This window comes from Saccostrea cucullata, unplaced genomic scaffold (assembly GCF_032062105.1).
Source record: "Saccostrea cucullata isolate Sc308-1 unplaced genomic scaffold, CSIRO_AGI_Scuc_v1 ctg1011, whole genome shotgun sequence".
In the NCBI taxonomy this organism is placed as follows: Eukaryota; Metazoa; Mollusca; class Bivalvia; order Ostreida; family Ostreidae; genus Saccostrea; species Saccostrea cuccullata.
In genome coordinates, this window is record NW_026931569.1 from 392484 (window position 1) to 410283 (window position 17800).

Sequence of the window (17800 nt, forward strand, 5' to 3'; positions counted from 1 at the left end):
TGCAGTAAGGTTTCGGAATTTTGATTTTGCCCCGGGGGGTCAAATAGGGGTCGAAAAATGACGTTTTTTGTGCAAAAAGTCCCGTCTTCCCTGAACTCCTTCTACATTTTACTCAGCAGCCTAATCACATTTTGGGGGATGATTGGTGGTGTCATGTTGATGTGCAGTAAGGTTTCGGAATTTTGATTTTTCCCCGGGGGGTCAAAAAATGACGTTTTTTATGCAAAAAGCCCTATCTTCCCTGAACTCCTCTTACATTTTACTTAGCAGCCTAATCATCTTTTGTTGGATGATTAGTGGTGTCATGTAGATGTGCAGTAAGGTTTCAGAATTTTGATTTTGCCCCAGGGGGTCAAATGGGGGTCGAAAAATGACGTTTTTTGTGCAAAAAGTCCAGTCTTCCCTGAATTCCTTCTACATTTTACTCAGCAGCCAATCACCTTTTGGGGGATGATTGGTGGTGTCATGTAGATGTGCAGCAAGGTTTCGGAATTTTAATTTTGCCCCGGGGGGTCAAATGGGGGTCGAAAAATGACGTTTTTTATGTAAAAAGCCTCATCTACCCTGAACTCCTCTTACATTTTACTTAGCAGCCTAATCATCTTTTGTTGGATGATTAGTGGTGACATGTAGATGTGCAGTAAAGTTTCTGAATTTTGATTTTGCCCCGGGGGGTCAAATGGGGGTCGAAAAATGACTTTTTTTGTGCAAAAATTCTCATCTTCCCTGAACTCCTTCTACATTTTACTCAGCAGCCAAATCACCTTTTGGGGGATGGTTGGTGGTGTCATGTAGATGTGCAGTAAGGTTTCGGAATTTTAATTTTGCCCCGGGGGGTCAAATGGGGGTCGAAAAATGACGTTTTTTATGTAAAAAGCCCCATATACCCTGAACTCCTCTTACATTTTACTTAGCAGCCTAATCATCTTTTGTGGGATGATTAGTGGTGACATGTAGATGTGCAGTAAGGTTTCGGAATTTTGATTTTGCCCCGGGGGGTCAAATGGGGGTCGAAAAATGACGTTTTTTGCTCAAAAAGTCCCGTCTTCCCTGAACTCCTTCTACATTTTACTCAGCAGCCAAATCACCTTTTGGGGGATGGTTGGTGGAGTCATGTAGATGTGCAGTAAGGTTTCGGAATTTTAATTTTGCCCCGGGGGGTCAAATGGGGGTCGAAAAATGACGTTTTTTATGTAAAAAGCCCCATCTACCCTGAACTCCTCTTACATTTTACTTAGCAGCCTAATCATCTTTTGTGGGATGATTAGTGGTGACATGTAGATGTGCAGTAAGGTTTTGGAATTTAGATTTTGCCCCGGGGGATCAAATGGGGGTCGAAAAATGACGTTTTTTGTGCAAAAAGTCCCATCTTCCCTGAACTCCTTCTACATTTTACTCAGCAGCTTAATCACCTTTTGGGAGATGGTTGGTGGTGTCATGTACATGTGCAGTAAGGTTTCGGAATTAAGATTTTGCCCCAGGGGATCAAATGGGGGTCGAAAAATAACGTTTTTCATACAAAGAGCCCTGTTTTCCCTGAACTCCTCTTACATTTTACTCAGCAGCCTAATCATCTTTTGGGAGATGGTTGGTGGGGTCATGTAGATGTGCAGTAAGGTTTTGGAATTTAGATTTTGCCCCCGGGGGTCAAATGGGGGTCGAAAAATGACGTTTTTTATGTAAAAAGCCCCATCTACCCTGAACTCCTCTTACATTTAACTTAGCAGCCTAATCATCTTTTGTGGGATGATTAGTGGTGACATGTAGATGTGCAGTAAGGTTTTGGAATTTAGATTTTGCCCCGGGGGATCAAATGGGGGTCGAAAAATGACGTTTTTTGTGCAAAAAGTCCCGTCTTCCCTGAACTCCTTCTACATTTTACTCAGCAGCTTAATCACCTTTTGGGAGATGGATGGTGGTGTCATGTACATGTGCAGTAAGGTTTCGGAATTAAGATTTTGCCCCAGGGGATCAAATGGGGGTCGAAAAATAATGTTTTTCATACAAAGAGCCCTGTTTTCCCTGAACTCCTCTTACATTTTACTCAGCAGCCTAATCATCTTTTGGGAGATGGTTGGTGGGGTCATGTAGATGTGCAGTAAGGTTTTGGAATTTAGATTTTGCCCCGGGGGGTCAAATGTGGGTTGAAAAATGACGTTTTTTGTGCAAAAAGCCCTGTCTTCCTTGAAGTCTTCCTTAATGTTACTCAGAAGCCTAATCATCTTTTAGGAGAGTTAAATATTTTGAAAATTATGTAAAACATCAACGTCAAGGGGTAACAAGATGTGTTTGTGAAACACTATGCTCCCGGCGTCAACAAAGTTCGAAAAAGCTATTTTTAGTATAAAGGTCACAGTTAACTTCACATGGTCATTGACCTTGGTGTTGTTTGAAAGAACTTTATTAGTGGAGTATGCATACTAAATATGAAGTCCTTATCTCTTATGGTTCAAAAGTTATGGCAAAAAGTGGAAAAAGCTATTTTTAGCATATAGGTCACAGTCAAGGTCACAAGGTCATTGACCTTGATGTCATTTGAAGGAACTTAATTAGTGCAGTATGCATACCAAATATGAAGTCCCTATCTTCTATGGTTCAAAGGTTATGGCAAAAAGTGGAAAAAGCTATTTTAAGTATAAAGGTCACAGTCAAGGTCACATGGTCATTGACCTTGGTGTTGTTTGAAAGAACCTTTTTAGTGGAGTATGCATACTAATTATGAAGTCTCTATTTCTTATGGTTCAAAAGTTATGACAAACAGTTGAAAAACCTATTTTTAGCATATAGGTCACAGTCAACGTCACAAGGTCATTGACCTTGATGTCATTTGAAAGAACTTTATTAGAGGAGTATGCATACCAAATATGAAGTCTCTATCTCTTTCGGTTCAAAAGTTTTGGCCAAGGTTAAAGTTGACAACAGACAAACAGACAAACAGATAAACAGACAAACAGACAAACAGACAGGACAAAAACAATATGCGCCCCGAAAAAATTCGGGCGCATAAAAAAACATCGCATGCTGGGAAACACCTTGAATTCTTATGAGTAATTTATGTACATGTCAAATGTGAGAGTCATATCTCATCTCAATCAAAAGTTATAAGCAAATGCAACATTTTTGAAAAGTAGGTTAGGCTTGATCGCTTCAAGGTCAAGGTCACAGTGTAAAAGTAATGATTTATTTGGAAAGGTCTTATCACAGGTAATAATATACATGCATTATGATATGAATGCCCTAACTTTTCTCCTTCAAAATGATGAATTTATAACAATTTAATTTTTTTGCAAGTTGGTCAAACTTCTAGGTCACATGTAAAAAAAAAAAAAAACATGCCATTCTCACAGGTAAATATATATACTAATACATAAGTTTAATATGAATGTCTCTTCTCATTCAGTAGATATAACCGTGATAACCAAGGTTAAATTTATTGAGACAGATGGACTGAGTCTGACATACAAATGTACATATTTCTATATGAATTGGGTAAAATTGGCCCAGTGGTTCTAGAGAAGTTAAAAATGTAAAACGTTTTCAGACAAACAAATGGACAACACGTTACGACAGACATTATATGCTAGGGAAACCAAAAAAGCTCAAATGAGTGTTTTGAAAGGGTTACGATATGGTTGGAGTATTTGAAAAGCTGTTTTTTTTCCTGCAGAGATATGCATGACCAACATATTCATGTTTTATATTTTCTTTAGTGATTTGTTTGTTTGTTGTGAATACATCTTCCCTCATATGGAGACACCGCCAAATAATAATGAAGATAAGATGTGTTTGTGAAACACTGATGTCCCAGTATGGAAGCCTATGGCGAAGGTTGAAGTTTCTCAAATATATGTCAGAATCAAAGGTCAAGGTCAAAGGGTTCAAATTGTTAGTATCAGAAGAAAGTCTTGTCACAAGGAATGCACATGTGAAATAAAGAAATCCCTAGTAATTCCTGTTCAAAAGTTAATTGCCAAGGTTAATTTTTTTGTTTAAGTGGTTCAAACTCTAGGGTCAAGTTCAAACATATTTATACCTGTTGACAGTTCACAATGAATACAATATGTCATGATAAGTATGAAAGCCCTAGCACCTACTGATCAAAATTTAGGCAGAGTTTAAAGTTTGGTATTTTTCTTGTAAAAATGTGTATCCCATGTCAAGCGATCAGAGGTAAAAATTAATGGTACCCAAATAAAAGGTCTTATTAAATTGTCACAAGAAATAAACCTATAAAATGTGGAAGCTATTTGTATAGCCCATCCCACTTAAAACTTATGGGCAAGCTAACTAGGATTTAATTTCTGCAGACTTATAGACAGACATACTAAACACAAGAAACAAAATATGTATAATAATTAGTCAAATGGAAAAAAATATACTATTTAACTGGAATAACAAAATACATTGTTATTTCAGGGACAGGAAGTGGGTAGGAAGATTGGAATCCCCCCATCCCCCCCCCCCCCCCATCTGGCATTTGCTTTGTTATTTAAACAAGACTATATACTGTAGCAAGTAAAAAATGACTCTTGACATCCTCTCCCTATAAACTTAGAAAACATTGACTTCACTATCATTGTTTTTTTATTTGTTTATTTGTTTTCATTTTTTTCTCCTGCTTGTCACGAAATTCTGGGCTGGAATTTTTTGACTGAGATGTGAACCCCCCTCCCTACTCCCGAAAAAAATTCTGGATCCGCACCAGTATTGGCAGTAACTGAATGTCACATCGACAACGGGAGATAACTTCACAATATGAAATTTGTCTAGTGTGGCATGCGATGATCTTTCACCCTTTTTAAACTTTAACCTAATAGTTTGGGTGTATTTTACCCCCCACTATACTAAAACTTCTACTTACCGACTCCCTGTGTCTCAACTTCATGAAATATAAATCCAATTATAACTCAAAATGAATTAATCCAATGCACACCAGACTGCAGCCATGTGCCATTTTGGCGAACCTTCGTCGATTCCATCACCTTATCAGATGAAGTGGGAATCGGCCGAGGTGTGCCAAATGGTGTTTAATCTATAAATATGATAATGGGTGACGCAACGTGATGTGATGTAGAAATTTACATGTTCACATGTATAGTACAAGAACAAATTTTAAATTAATTCATAACAAACGATATTAAATTTTAACAAACCTTTTCCATCTAGCCTATTCCCAAAAGTATGTGCTGTGTGATTGTGGTGTCGAGGGGGGGGGGGGGTTAGTAAATTTAAAAAGGTCCTATTATGAGCAAAACATATATCAAAATCTAATTTCAGACGCGGATCCAGAAATTTTTTCCTGGGGGGGGGGGGGGGGGGGTCCTCCTCAGTCAAAAAAAAATCCTATCCCAGAAATTGACAATCAAAAAAAAAACCTAAAGTAAATCTCACCCAAACGTCAAAAACCTATATCGTGGTGGGGTGGGGGGGGAGTAATGGTGACTTCTATTGCCGCAAATTAAATGTTTAACTTTTCATACTTATTTTACACATATTCGTGTTTACCAGGGGGGGGGGGGGGATCTGCATTTTCCAAGGGGGGGTCCATTGTAACTTTTTCCTTGTTTTAGTATATACATTTTTTAACCTTGTAAATTCCAGGGGGGGGGGTCCTGACCCCCCCCCCCCGACAGATCCGTGCATGAATTTACATCATTAATAAAATTCAGACTGGTATATAATGAATTAAACATGTATAAAATAAATATAAGAGGTTCTGAGTTATTGGTCACAGGGTCTGAGAATTTCATACTCAATTTGATGAATACATGTAAATTATAGAATTATTTTGACTATTTCTTTGGAAAGCCGCCCAATATGTAGGAGCGTGTATTTAGAGGCAAACACCTTAGTGTGGGTATTACTGTCTCATGACAGCATCTAGTTATAGAATGTCCTTACACACACAGTGTCCGTTGACCTCCTGGTACTCCTAACTACATTTCTGAATATGCTGGTAACTTATCTATTTATAGAATGCCCTTACCCACACAGCGCCCATTAACCTCTTGGTACCCCTCAGTACATTTCTGAGTACACTGGTAACTCCCCTCAATATTCTGACATTCCTGTTCCTCTGTACATCTATGGATTCCTTCCTTACATTCATCTATATCTTAAAACGAATCCCAAAGGACGTTAGGTTTCATATTTTTCTCATGATCAACACTTTTTATTAAAGAAATACTTCTGGTTAAATAGATGCATTAACCTAAGGGTTATAAAAATGTTTATAATGGCAACAATGATTAAGACCACAATTACAATGAAGGATAATGGACAACTTTTGATTACAAAGTTCGTTTGAGTCTAGCTAGTATGAACCTAAAAATTAAGTTATATGATACCAACATATTTTACCTATGTTCTATAAAAATATATAAAGTGCCTCTTAAAATCTGCGCATTAATACTGCTGAAATGTCCATAAAAAAATTCAAATTTGTCACATGCTTACCTTGACAGGTGACATTTGAGGCGAGTCTGAAGCCAGAGGGACAGGCACAGCGGTAACTTCCGATCCGATTCCTGCAGATGTGGGAACAAGCAGACAGTCCCTCTGTACACTCATTAACATCTGTAGAACATCAAAATATTTGTAATGGATTGATAACAATTGATAACTTCCTGTTTACCTGTACATCTGCCATTAGACTTGAGCTTGAACCCCTGATCACATGAACACTGATAACTTCCTGTTTACCTGTACATCTGCTATTAGACTTGAGCTTGAACCCCAGATCACATAAACACTGATAACTTCCTGTTTACCTGTACATCTGCTATTAGACTTGAGCTTGAACCCCTGATCACATGAACACTGATAACTTCCTGTTTACCTGTACATCTGCTATTAGACTTGAGCTTGAACCCCAGATCATATAAACACTGATAACTTCCTGTTTACCTGTACACCTGCCATTGGACTTGAGCTTGAACCCCTGATCACATGAACACTGATAACTTCCTGCTGTATTCTCACAATGCTGTCCACAGATCAAAGGATCCTCAGAACATTCATCTATGTCTGTGAAAAAATGACAGTGATGTAATCTGAAAATATGTTGAAGTTAATTTGTATGCAATTTGTTTAAACTGTTAATTAAGGAGCTTCAAATTTTGTCAAAATGATACAGAAACTCTCATGTCCTGATTCCTCCTGTACCCCACCTTACAGACACTGACCTATACAGAACATGTCCTCATTCCTCCTGTACCCCACCTTACAGACACTGACCTATACAGAACATGCCCTGATTCCTCCTGTACCCCACCTTACAGACACTGACCTATACAGAACATGTCCTGATTCCTCCTGTATCCCCCCTAACAGACACTGACCTATACAGAACATGTTCTGACTCCTCCTGTACCCCACTTTACAGACACTGGCCTATATAGAACGTGTCCTGATTCCTCCTGTACGCCACATTACAGACACTGACCTATACAGAACATGTCCTGATTCCTCCTGTATCCTGCCTTACAGACACTGACCTATACAGAACATGTCCTGATTCCTCCTGTACCCCACCTTACAGACACTGACCTATACAGAACATTTCCTGATTCCTCCTGTACCCCACCTTACGGACACTGACCTATACAGAACATTTCCTGATTCCTCCTGTATCCCCCCTAACAGACACTGACCTATACAGAACATTTCCTGATTCCTCCTGTATCCTGCCTTACAGACACTGGCCTATACAGAACATGTCCTGATTCCTACTGTACCCCACCTTACAGACACTGACCTATACAGAACATGTCCTGATTCCTCCTGTATCCTGCCTTACAGACACTGACCTATACAGAACATGTCCTGATTCCTCCTGTACCCCGCCTTACAGATCACAGCACAATGGTACGACCCTGCCGTGTTTAGACACTCCTGCCCCCTGCTACATCCCCCGTTGTCCCGACGACACTCGTCCACGTCCTCACAGGCCCGTCCGTCAGGACCCAGAACATACCCCCGGGGACAAGAGCAGGCAAACCTCCCCGGGGAGTTGTGACACTGATGGGAGCAGGGGTTGTTAGGGAAACATTCATCATCATCTGGAAAACACAAGTACGTCAATATACCAATATATATACTCTCTCTGGTATTATCAAAATCTAACCCAGAAATTTCTTTTCTTTAAAATAAAAGTTTATTTGTTTATAATCATATGCTGTCAAATAATATTAATAATCAATAGCAAAATATAAAATTGCAATTTTCCTGGAATGTTTATAGTTTCATTTTTTTTAAAGTCATCTTCCCATTCTTCTTACCCAGACAGAACTGTCCACTGTTATCAAGGTGAAATCCTGAAGGGCACTGGTTACTGGGACTTCCTGTTTATCAATAATCATTATGACCATACATTTAAATGTCATCAAAAAAGTCACGATTTCATTAATTCACAATATATTTTACTTAACTTTGGGTCAGCACAATATTTCTTCCATCTAACGTCAGTTCAGATAATTTTTAACAATTAACACAAAGATAGCACTGGTCTCTTAACATTTCCTTATTTAGTAATAATGACATACAGCAATTAATTCCAGTATGTAAGCAAATTAACATGTAATACATTTTGTAATTATACCTGGCGATATGTTGGTAAGCAGCGTGAATTTGACCTGGTCCCCTGTCGGGTTGACTGACGTCGTTATGTCCTTAGTGTGGAGTGTCTCCACTAGGTACGGCATTATTTCTGTTGTCTCGTAGGTGATGGAATGATTCCATGTATAAGGCAAAAGATGACCATCCACCTTAAGTGTGCGGAAAGATCGGGAAAATATGTTCCCTACAAAAGAAATATAGACTGAGTTCTCCAGCATATGAAATTAATATGTCCACTTTAATTGTAATATTTCATTCGAGTTCTTATCATTCTTCGTGTTAAATACTATGTGTTAATAAAGTAAGCGAGATAAGTAGCATCAGCATTTGAATGACTCTGGCATAAACAAGTGGATAGAAAAAAAAAAAGATTTACAAGTGTTTCCCCATCAAATAAACGACATTAATAAAATCCAAGAATCTCAATTTATTATTAGCATTAGTTTTACCTTGTCCAGTTTGTATGTAGTTTTCGTAGTAGGGAGTTAGTTCTACCCCTGACCCCTGTGACAGGTCAGGCACCTCCCCCCTCACAATGACATCTATCTGTAACACCCCGTCCTCATCTACACCATTAGAATACTGCGACATCTTTACAACCTCTCCTACAAAAGATTAACAGTGGCACTGATGTAATTAATCTTAAAAACTCACAAACTGAACATCTACTGGAATTTTTTTTTTTAATTAATGAAAATAAGCATGAATTTATTAAACTGTATTCAGTAATGTTAAAAAATTAACCTTAAGTCAAATCATTCCATGCAATTTAAAATTCACATACTTCTTTTTAAACAAACTGTCACATTCAATAAAACCACTACTTTTTTAAAAACCTGTTTCAACAAGATCTCGTCTTACCTGTGGCATATTCTACCTGGACATCTTTAGAGAATTTCCCGTCTGTCAGGGAGAATCCGTTTTTGGCCCCGCCCCTTTCTGACGCTGTCACCCAATATATGGGACTCAGTACGGACACCAGATGTTGAACATTACTCCCTGTAACAGAAACGATTCCTCTGTCAACCCATAACACTTTCTTGAAGGTTTGAAAAAAATTTTGTTGACTCTCCTTGCTGGAACCTTTTTAAACCTCAGCTTTAAGATTATATTATGGCTTACCCATCAAGGGAGGTAAGTCTTTGATGGTGGCTTCCACCTTAATATTCTGCCCATCCTCACTTGGTGTCATTACAGCATTAATGGTGGAATCCGTCAGGTCAACTCCATTGATGTATCCTACCAATGTCCCAAAGGCCTTTGTTGGCAAGTCTGTAAATACCAGTCAAAAACTCATATTGTTACAGTGACTCTTTCACAGTTTTTAAAATATGCATCATTTTAGACATTCACAATAGCAAAATGTTAGTGTGTCTTTATGGGTTATACTATAGACTTGAGTTAATAATCTAAGCCAGTTCAGGAATGAAATTCTCTTTTCTGAAATGCTGTTTTACAAGGTAACGCTTGCCATCATAGGCTATATTAAGAACTTTGGAGTTTGTATATTCACACACATGACTTACTGGAACATGGAGTAAGGGAACACAGATCCCTCTGTATGTCGTCTCCTACACAGAACCGACCTCCATACCGAGGTGTGTGACACGCACGGCGACGCTCCCTGTACCCCGCCCCACAGGTCTGAGAGCAGGGGGACCAGGCACCCCAACCACCCCACTCACCATCCACTGAAAACATATACAGAAAAATTACAGAGTTGTCCAGGTGGAGCTTTCTCTATTGTAAAACATTAAAGCTTTAAAAATTGTCGAAAGAAGGCAAAGTTTGCCAAATAGTTGGTAAACTTAATTTTATACCTGTTAAGATTGTCTGAAACTGATATATATACTCTGACAAAAATTTATCTTTTTAAACATTTTAAACAAATAAGTTGTATTTTTTCACTACAAAATCCAAAAGAGGAAAGAAGAGTAGTGAACTGAAGAGCAAAATGCTTTACAAAATAAGTTCCTCCATAATTCCAATATTTCTTCAATACTTAAGGTTCCATGCTTTATAAACTTACCAGGACACTGTGGTCTGTTACACTGCTGACTGTCCTCGCCCGATCCTATACAGGGGCGACCATTAATACTGGGGGCCGGGTTAGAACATGTCCTAAATCTCTTCTGGAGTCCTACCCCACAACTCACAGAACAGGCTCCCCAACTCTCCCACCCAGCCCAGTTACCATGAACTGAAAATTCAAAGGTAAAAATATTAATACTAGAAGTCTAAGCAGAGAAAGAATTTCTTAAAAATAATGAGATGCCATTTTTTTCCCCAATCAGCTCATTTTCCAATAAAATATTTTTGAAATTCAAAAAAAATATGACTGACAAATTAATAACAATTCTAAATGAAATGACTACCTGGGCAGGGTTCAGGGTTACAGTAGTCTCTTTGGGCGGCCCGACCTGAACATGCTGATCCTCCATAGACAGGGGCGGGACTGTCACACCTCCGTAACCTTGATCTTACTCCTCCCCCACAGCTCTGAGAGCAGGAAGTCCAGTGGTTCCACTGTCCCCACATACCGTCCACTGAAATCAGTGTCACACATGATCTATAGTTCATCATTATCATTTACAAGTTACATTATAGATTCATACACATTACAGTCCACTGAAATCATATCATATCACACATCGTCTATATCTTTATCATGCATAATGTAAAAGTCACTCATTATAGATTTATACTTTAAAAACAAACTTCTGATAAGAATGTATATAGTTACTCAAGAAAAATTTGATTTTGCACTGGTACTGATGCAACATTCAGTGAAATTGAATTTCAACTTAAACAAAAACAAAACCTTAAACAAAATATTTTAAATTGAAAAATTGCCCTTTATGAGTCAGTAACTGGTACCTGCACACTGCTGTACAGAGCAGGTTTTGAGCTGGACCCTGTCTCCATGACAATGTTGTCCTCCGTATCTCGGGGGTGGGTTGTCACAGAGTCGTCTTCTCTCGTGGACTCCCTCCCCACACGAGACACTACACTCCCCCCAGGATCCCCATCCACTCCAACCACCGGCCACTGACAACAAAATAACAATAACAACAATTAAACCCACTCCAACCACCAGCCACTGTCAACACAATACAACTCAGTTTACATGTATTCAACAAACAACAGGTCAAAGTTTTATTTTATTTTTTAATAATTTTTTAACCTTTAGAAATTAAACAAATAGGACAAAATAACTTGACATGGGAAGATCTTCAACCACATTTAATTTAGTAAAATGGAAATATTTATAACTAAGAGAGGTTTGAAAATTCTTATTCGTTGGGGAAATATTGGACTAGATATTTCAATTTTAAGTAATAGTTTTACATCATCAGTCTATAGACTTACCTGGACACAGCCCCTCATTACAGATGTCCCTGGCTGTAGACAGACCCTGACAACGGAGACCACTGTGTAGTGGGGCTGGATTGTTACACACTCTCTCACGAGTTCTCTCCCCTTCTCCACACGTCACACTGCAGGGCTGCCATGGCAACCAGTTACCCCAGTCCCCATCAACTGAAGACGAACACTACTTCAATTACTTTAGAAATTATGATGCAAGTGAAATATCTTAATTCACAGTCATGCATGTAGTTGAGGGTAACACTGAAAATTTTAACCCTAAGAAAAACAGTCAACTTAGGTGCTGCTAAGGTTGACACTAGTTTTGGGGAAATTGACAATATCTCATTACTTACTTGGAAAATATCCTGAAACACAGTTTTTCATAAAAAGGTTGTTATTATAGCAATGCCCTGTTGTATAAAATTTAACATTTTAACACATTCACCGCTTACCTGGGCAGTGTCCTGACACACAGGTTTTGGAGTCCAGGGAGGATCCTATACACTGTCTCCCTCCATTCCGGGGAGAGGGACTGTCACACTCCCTGGTCCTGAACTGTAGCCCCACCCCACAGGTACTGCTACACAACCCCCAGGATGTCCACTGAGAAAACCGACCATGTACTGCAAAGAGTAAAGCAAATGTGAAAAAAGTGTCAGTAATAAAAGACATCTCTGAGAGACATGCAAGTATTTGTCTTTTCGTTTTGTACAATTTAGCTACAATTAAATTTTCAGATAAAATACAGTTACAGAGACTGCATGACAATTAATCAAACTACATATCTAACTTTGAATTCTTAATCATGTGACACTCTGACACCTATCCACATTTGTCACGTTACTCTCTGATCACACAAGATATCTAACTTTGAACTGTTATCATGAGACACCTACCCACAATTGTCATGTTAGCCTCCACAATGGTGATTCCCAGTCGGTTGGCGGCCTTACATCTGTAGAGACCAGCATCTGACAGCTGAGCTGCTAATATCCTAGAGAGGAGCAATTAAATTGATTTACCTTGAGAAATAAAGGCTTTGAATCATTTCTCATGTTTTCTAATTTAATGAATGTAAATAAAGAAACCATAAGTAATCAAATCAACTTAAATCACACTGATTATCATAATTTCTCCCTCTCATTCTTCTGATTAAAGCAAAAAAAAAAACAACAACAAAATTTGTTTTTATTCTCAAAAAGAGTTTTAGTTACCTGAGTGAGTTGTTGGGTAGGACAGAGATTCTCTCTCCTTGTTCAATGTCTTTCCAGCCCCGTAACCAGGAGATATCAGGAGTGGGCTCCCCTTCTGCCACACAGTCCAGCACCATGGTGTCCCCTAAGTTTATCCTCCTGTTGGTCGGCTCGATCTTAAAACTTGGAGGTTCTACAATATATCAGGATATCTACACCTGTTAATGTAGGTTATAAATCAGATCCCATTTCCAAGAGAATTTTTTTGAATTTTTTGTTATTTTAAAATGATATTTTGCTTTTCATGATGCGTCTATTTTTAGAAGAGGTTTGACCTTCACCTTGAACTGTTAACATGGCCACACCCTCTGATGTCCCTGCATCATTCGAGGCCACACATTTGTACTCTCCAGCATCAGAACTCTGTCAAAATAAGGTGAATCAAAGGTCATCAATATTTACCAGACAAGTGGAAAGTGGGGAAGACTTAAATGAACCCTTTGCAATCTAATGATTCTTCATTTACCGGTAAATCTTTTTCTGACATGAGCTTTGACTAGTAAGGAAGTCATTAAAGAAATTGATATTCTTACATATCAACCAATTGAAAATGCAACCATGTCTTAAACTTCAAAACAAAAAGTTCCTTCATGCAGAGAGGTAAATAACAAGTTTGCATAGCTAAAATTGTAATACTAGTATAAAATCACTGAGTTACTGTAATAAAACACCCACTGTTGAGTCATAGATGACCAGAGATCCATTGAGCAGCTGTACGATTCTGTCACTGAGTTCTACGGGTCGGCCGTTCTTTGTCCACCTGATGTCGGGGTTAGGGTCGCCTCCCACAGAACAGGTCAACATCACCTGGTCCGCTATACTGACCGTGGCCTCACTGTCAATGACGGACACCTGGGGCGGAACTGTAACCAAAATCATCTTTTAAAGTTATGTCATGACATAGTTAAAAATAAATGATAATTTCAATTGTATTTGACTCTATTGTGACCATAAACTGAGAATTAAAACAAAATTACAGACTTTGAATTATTTTTATTCATAGCACATTTAAATAATTGCAAGTGGGTACATTATTCCAATACAAGAACATGATAAGACGTCCAACAAACATATAATTACCTTTCATCAGGACAGGAGCGGAGGCCGTATCGATCCCCGCTGGGTTCTCTGCGATACACGTATACATCCCAGCATCCTGTCTGAGGGCGTGGTAGATGTACAGGAAACTCCGCCCATTTATACTCGGAGAAGCTTTATAATGATAACACTAATTAAATATAGATATCATGTCAGCACACAATATAAACATAGTACAACCTGCATAACTCGAGAGTTTACCTGGGACAGGTTTTCCATTAAGGGTCCATGTTATTGTGGGAACTGGAATTCCCATGGCAGCACATGACAAGACAATTCTACTGTTCTGTATGACTTCCTGACTACGAGGGGCCACAGTTATCTGGGGTGGATCTATCAATATAATCACACAAAGGATAACAAATCATCTGATGGTATAACCACGTATACTGGATTATTACAACTGAAGTGAAAAAAAAATCATCTTTCAAGTGTCAACTCTAACTACAATATATCTAGGTCTTTAGCTTACCACTGAGTTTCTGACTTACTGTTGTTTGATGCCTGGCTTTCTTATTTCCAAAATCTTTGATTTAACCTTAAACCAAGTCATTATTAAAAGAATCTTCAGTTGATACTTGAATCTTAGAACTTGGACCTACTTAAAATCCTGTCAACCTTACTCTTTAGCTGACCCTTGACCTACCTTGAACCCTGAGGACTCGATCCATGGAGTCCCTCCCTGCCACGTTGATAGCTGTACAAGTGTAACTGGCAGTGTCATCTTTCTGTAAAAGTTAAGTGATTTTAAACAATGTTTATTCATTCATTCCTAATTAAATTACATATGCTCAAAACATATGTCAAAGTGAAAAAAAAGCCCCCAAAACCTTTTCTTTATGGATCCTATCTTCACTTTTTAAAATCTTTTGACCTTTTGAAAATCTTCTGATTTCTTTAAATTTTTTCTCGGTCCCATTAAATTTGAGAAAACAAGGTTTAACTGTATTACACTGATAAAATTTCCTCCACCTCTGGTAATACTTACGTCTAGTGAGCTGATGACGAGTGTTCCCGAGTCTTCCACCAGGTATTTACCACCGGACCTGATCAGTCGACCGTCCTTTAACCAAGTGATGCTTGGTCGCGGTTCACCGGTCGTGTTACACAGTATTCTGGTTGTTGATCCCACCTTGGCCGTCAGAAGGCGATGTCCCTCCTCAATCCTCGGGGGTACTTTACAAAGGAAAGGGCTCATAATTAAATATAATCTCCAAAACACAAATCACAATTAAAGGAGATAGGTCAAATCAATTCTTAAAGAAACAATCCTAATCAGTTCATGAAAATTTAAACTATGAAAATTTTAAACTTCTCATGCTTTCAGAATTATAGACTGTAAACAATTCAAGTTTCTAAAATTTTTCAAAGGATTTTGCTGTATATTAAGATGAAATTTTAAAACATAAATTCTGTTAATGTCAAAACCTACCATGCACAGTCAGAGTGATGCTGACATCATCGGTCCCTGCTTTGTTTGTGGCTATACATCTGTAGGTGCCTGTGTCCTCTGGTCTTTAATGATAAACTATACATTAAGATAGGGACCTGCACAATTTTTATGGTCCGTAACATACACTCTTAGATCAGAAAAGGCTCATTTGATTGAGACATTTACTTGACTGAGCTAATATCACAAATGTTTGCAGTAGCTGAGCTAAATACTCCCATACTTCAATCATCATTAATGATTAAATGCTCACCTAGAGTAAGGGATCAGCAGCCATCCAGATCGTAGTAATCTGTAGTGGTAGCTTCCAGAGAGTTTTTCTCCGTCCTTCTCCCACGAGATCTGGGGTCTCGGTCGTCCGTCAGCCCGGCACGGTAACACGATGTTACGACCCTGCTGTACAGAATACTGGGTCTGTGTTACATCTGTGATCTTAGGAGGAACTAAATAAAGATAAAGACAATTAACTCAATACATATTCCATGAAAGAAAGCTAATACGAAAACCAATCACTTTAAAACTCTTTCAGGTTGAACCTATTCATCATTTTAACATGTGGTTCGAGTAACAGGATAGTCATGCAAATCTGATGAAACAAAATGAGAAACCACAAACAAAGCCTTAACCATTTCTTTTTATGTCCATATTTTCCGAGTCCTGACGAGTGAAAGGAGAAGGGGGATGGTTTTAATCAGACTGATATTTTCCTTCTCTATGGAGAATTATACCATATAAGCAGAATTTTTGGCAAAGATTTAATTTTGATTTTGGCATTATTAGCAAGGGTTCTGAGATCGCTAAAATCAAATATCGCTAAAAATAAACTATGATTAATTTCTATTAGCTTCATTAGTGAGCATTTTAAAATGGCTAAAATTACTTCCTGCTAAAAATAAAATACCATGTTTTAAGGACAAATCGCTAAATTTGTGTCTCCCTAAAATTTCCACTTATACGGTAAATTCATAAACCACTCACTGAACATCCTGAGGTAGATTTGTGACATGGCTGTCCCTGCATTGTTCCGTCCTATACAGATGTACATCCCTGTGTCCCTCTCATCCGTTCTCCGCAATAAAAGTGTCCCGTTCGACATTATGTAGTGATCTGAAGATATAAAAGCTTCAACTGACAAAATGTAGAACTTAAAACTATTGATTCTTTAAATTTATGAATATCCCCACCTACCTTCAACCCCTTCCCCCTTCCCCTCAGTATGGATATAAACATCACCCCTACCTGGACCCCCCGTCAGTATTGATGTTCCTTTCTGCCACATGATAGTGGGTTCAGGACTTCCCTCCATATTACAGGGGAGGTAAACGTCATCTCCAAGAACAGCCTGCATACTCCGCTGGGTGTCTCCCACTATCTTAGGGGGGACTGTCAAAAAAAACAACAACTGAAGATTACTAATGATTCAGAATACAAACTCCTCTGGGTGTCTCCTATTATCTTAATGGGGACTGTCAACAAGAAACATCAGCTGAAGGTAACTAATGACTCAGACTGCTTTCCCTTTGGTTATTCTTGATTTCAGTTTACCTTGAACATCAAGTGTGATAGCCCTGCTGTCACTTCCGGCCTCATTGGAGGCGGTACAGACATACTTCCCAGCATCCTCTAGTCTCACGGAGGTGAACTCTAGTGATCCGCCCACTAACATTCTGTGTCTCAGTCCCGTCGTGGGAAACGCCTACAGACAATAAAATACTGTAACAATGTTTACCTTCTCTTACATTCAGAAACCGGATGAAATGCCTTTATGATAAAACAGCCTCTACATGTACAAAAGACCTTATTTTTACATACAACACACCTCCTCGTTTTTCTGCCACTTGACCTGAGGTACGGGGAGTCCTATACTGGTACAGGAGAGGTCCACTCTGGTGTTGACAATCCCCACAACTCGTGTGGGTCCCTCCTCAATGGATGGAGGAACTGAAACAAAATCAAAAATGTCATAATTGATGTACGTTAAACTAAGATACAGAGTCTATAATTTTCAAATGAA

At 38.6% G+C, this 17800-nt stretch overlaps 1 protein-coding gene across 2 annotated transcripts in view; it reads right to left on the minus strand.

Moving 5' to 3' along the window:
* Positions 1 to 17800, minus strand: part of LOC134233010 (hemicentin-1-like) — a 59373-nt gene that overhangs the window by 11559 nt on the left and 30014 nt on the right. For both annotated transcript variants that reach the window (XM_062715004.1, XM_062715005.1), the window contains exons 34-62: positions 17606 to 17727; positions 17332 to 17482; positions 17026 to 17169; positions 16765 to 16893; positions 16040 to 16229; positions 15769 to 15851; positions 15325 to 15512; positions 14983 to 15064; positions 14538 to 14669; positions 14319 to 14450; positions 13914 to 14101; positions 13520 to 13601; positions 13200 to 13371; positions 12882 to 12979; positions 12438 to 12608; positions 11986 to 12156; positions 11494 to 11664; positions 10992 to 11162; positions 10646 to 10816; positions 10143 to 10307; positions 9739 to 9888; positions 9478 to 9615; positions 9066 to 9221; positions 8600 to 8800; positions 8280 to 8342; positions 7809 to 8060; positions 6907 to 7026; positions 6457 to 6576; positions 5987 to 6115 (exon numbers count right to left, since the gene is read on the minus strand). In XM_062715004.1, coding sequence (XP_062570988.1) covers positions 5987 to 6115; positions 6457 to 6576; positions 6907 to 7026; positions 7809 to 8060; positions 8280 to 8342; positions 8600 to 8800; positions 9066 to 9221; positions 9478 to 9615; positions 9739 to 9888; positions 10143 to 10307; positions 10646 to 10816; positions 10992 to 11162; positions 11494 to 11664; positions 11986 to 12156; positions 12438 to 12608; positions 12882 to 12979; positions 13200 to 13371; positions 13520 to 13601; positions 13914 to 14101; positions 14319 to 14450; positions 14538 to 14669; positions 14983 to 15064; positions 15325 to 15512; positions 15769 to 15851; positions 16040 to 16229; positions 16765 to 16893; positions 17026 to 17169; positions 17332 to 17482; positions 17606 to 17727 — 4242 coding nt within the window. The remainder of the gene's footprint in view (positions 1 to 5986; positions 6116 to 6456; positions 6577 to 6906; positions 7027 to 7808; positions 8061 to 8279; positions 8343 to 8599; positions 8801 to 9065; positions 9222 to 9477; positions 9616 to 9738; positions 9889 to 10142; positions 10308 to 10645; positions 10817 to 10991; positions 11163 to 11493; positions 11665 to 11985; positions 12157 to 12437; positions 12609 to 12881; positions 12980 to 13199; positions 13372 to 13519; positions 13602 to 13913; positions 14102 to 14318; positions 14451 to 14537; positions 14670 to 14982; positions 15065 to 15324; positions 15513 to 15768; positions 15852 to 16039; positions 16230 to 16764; positions 16894 to 17025; positions 17170 to 17331; positions 17483 to 17605; positions 17728 to 17800) is intronic.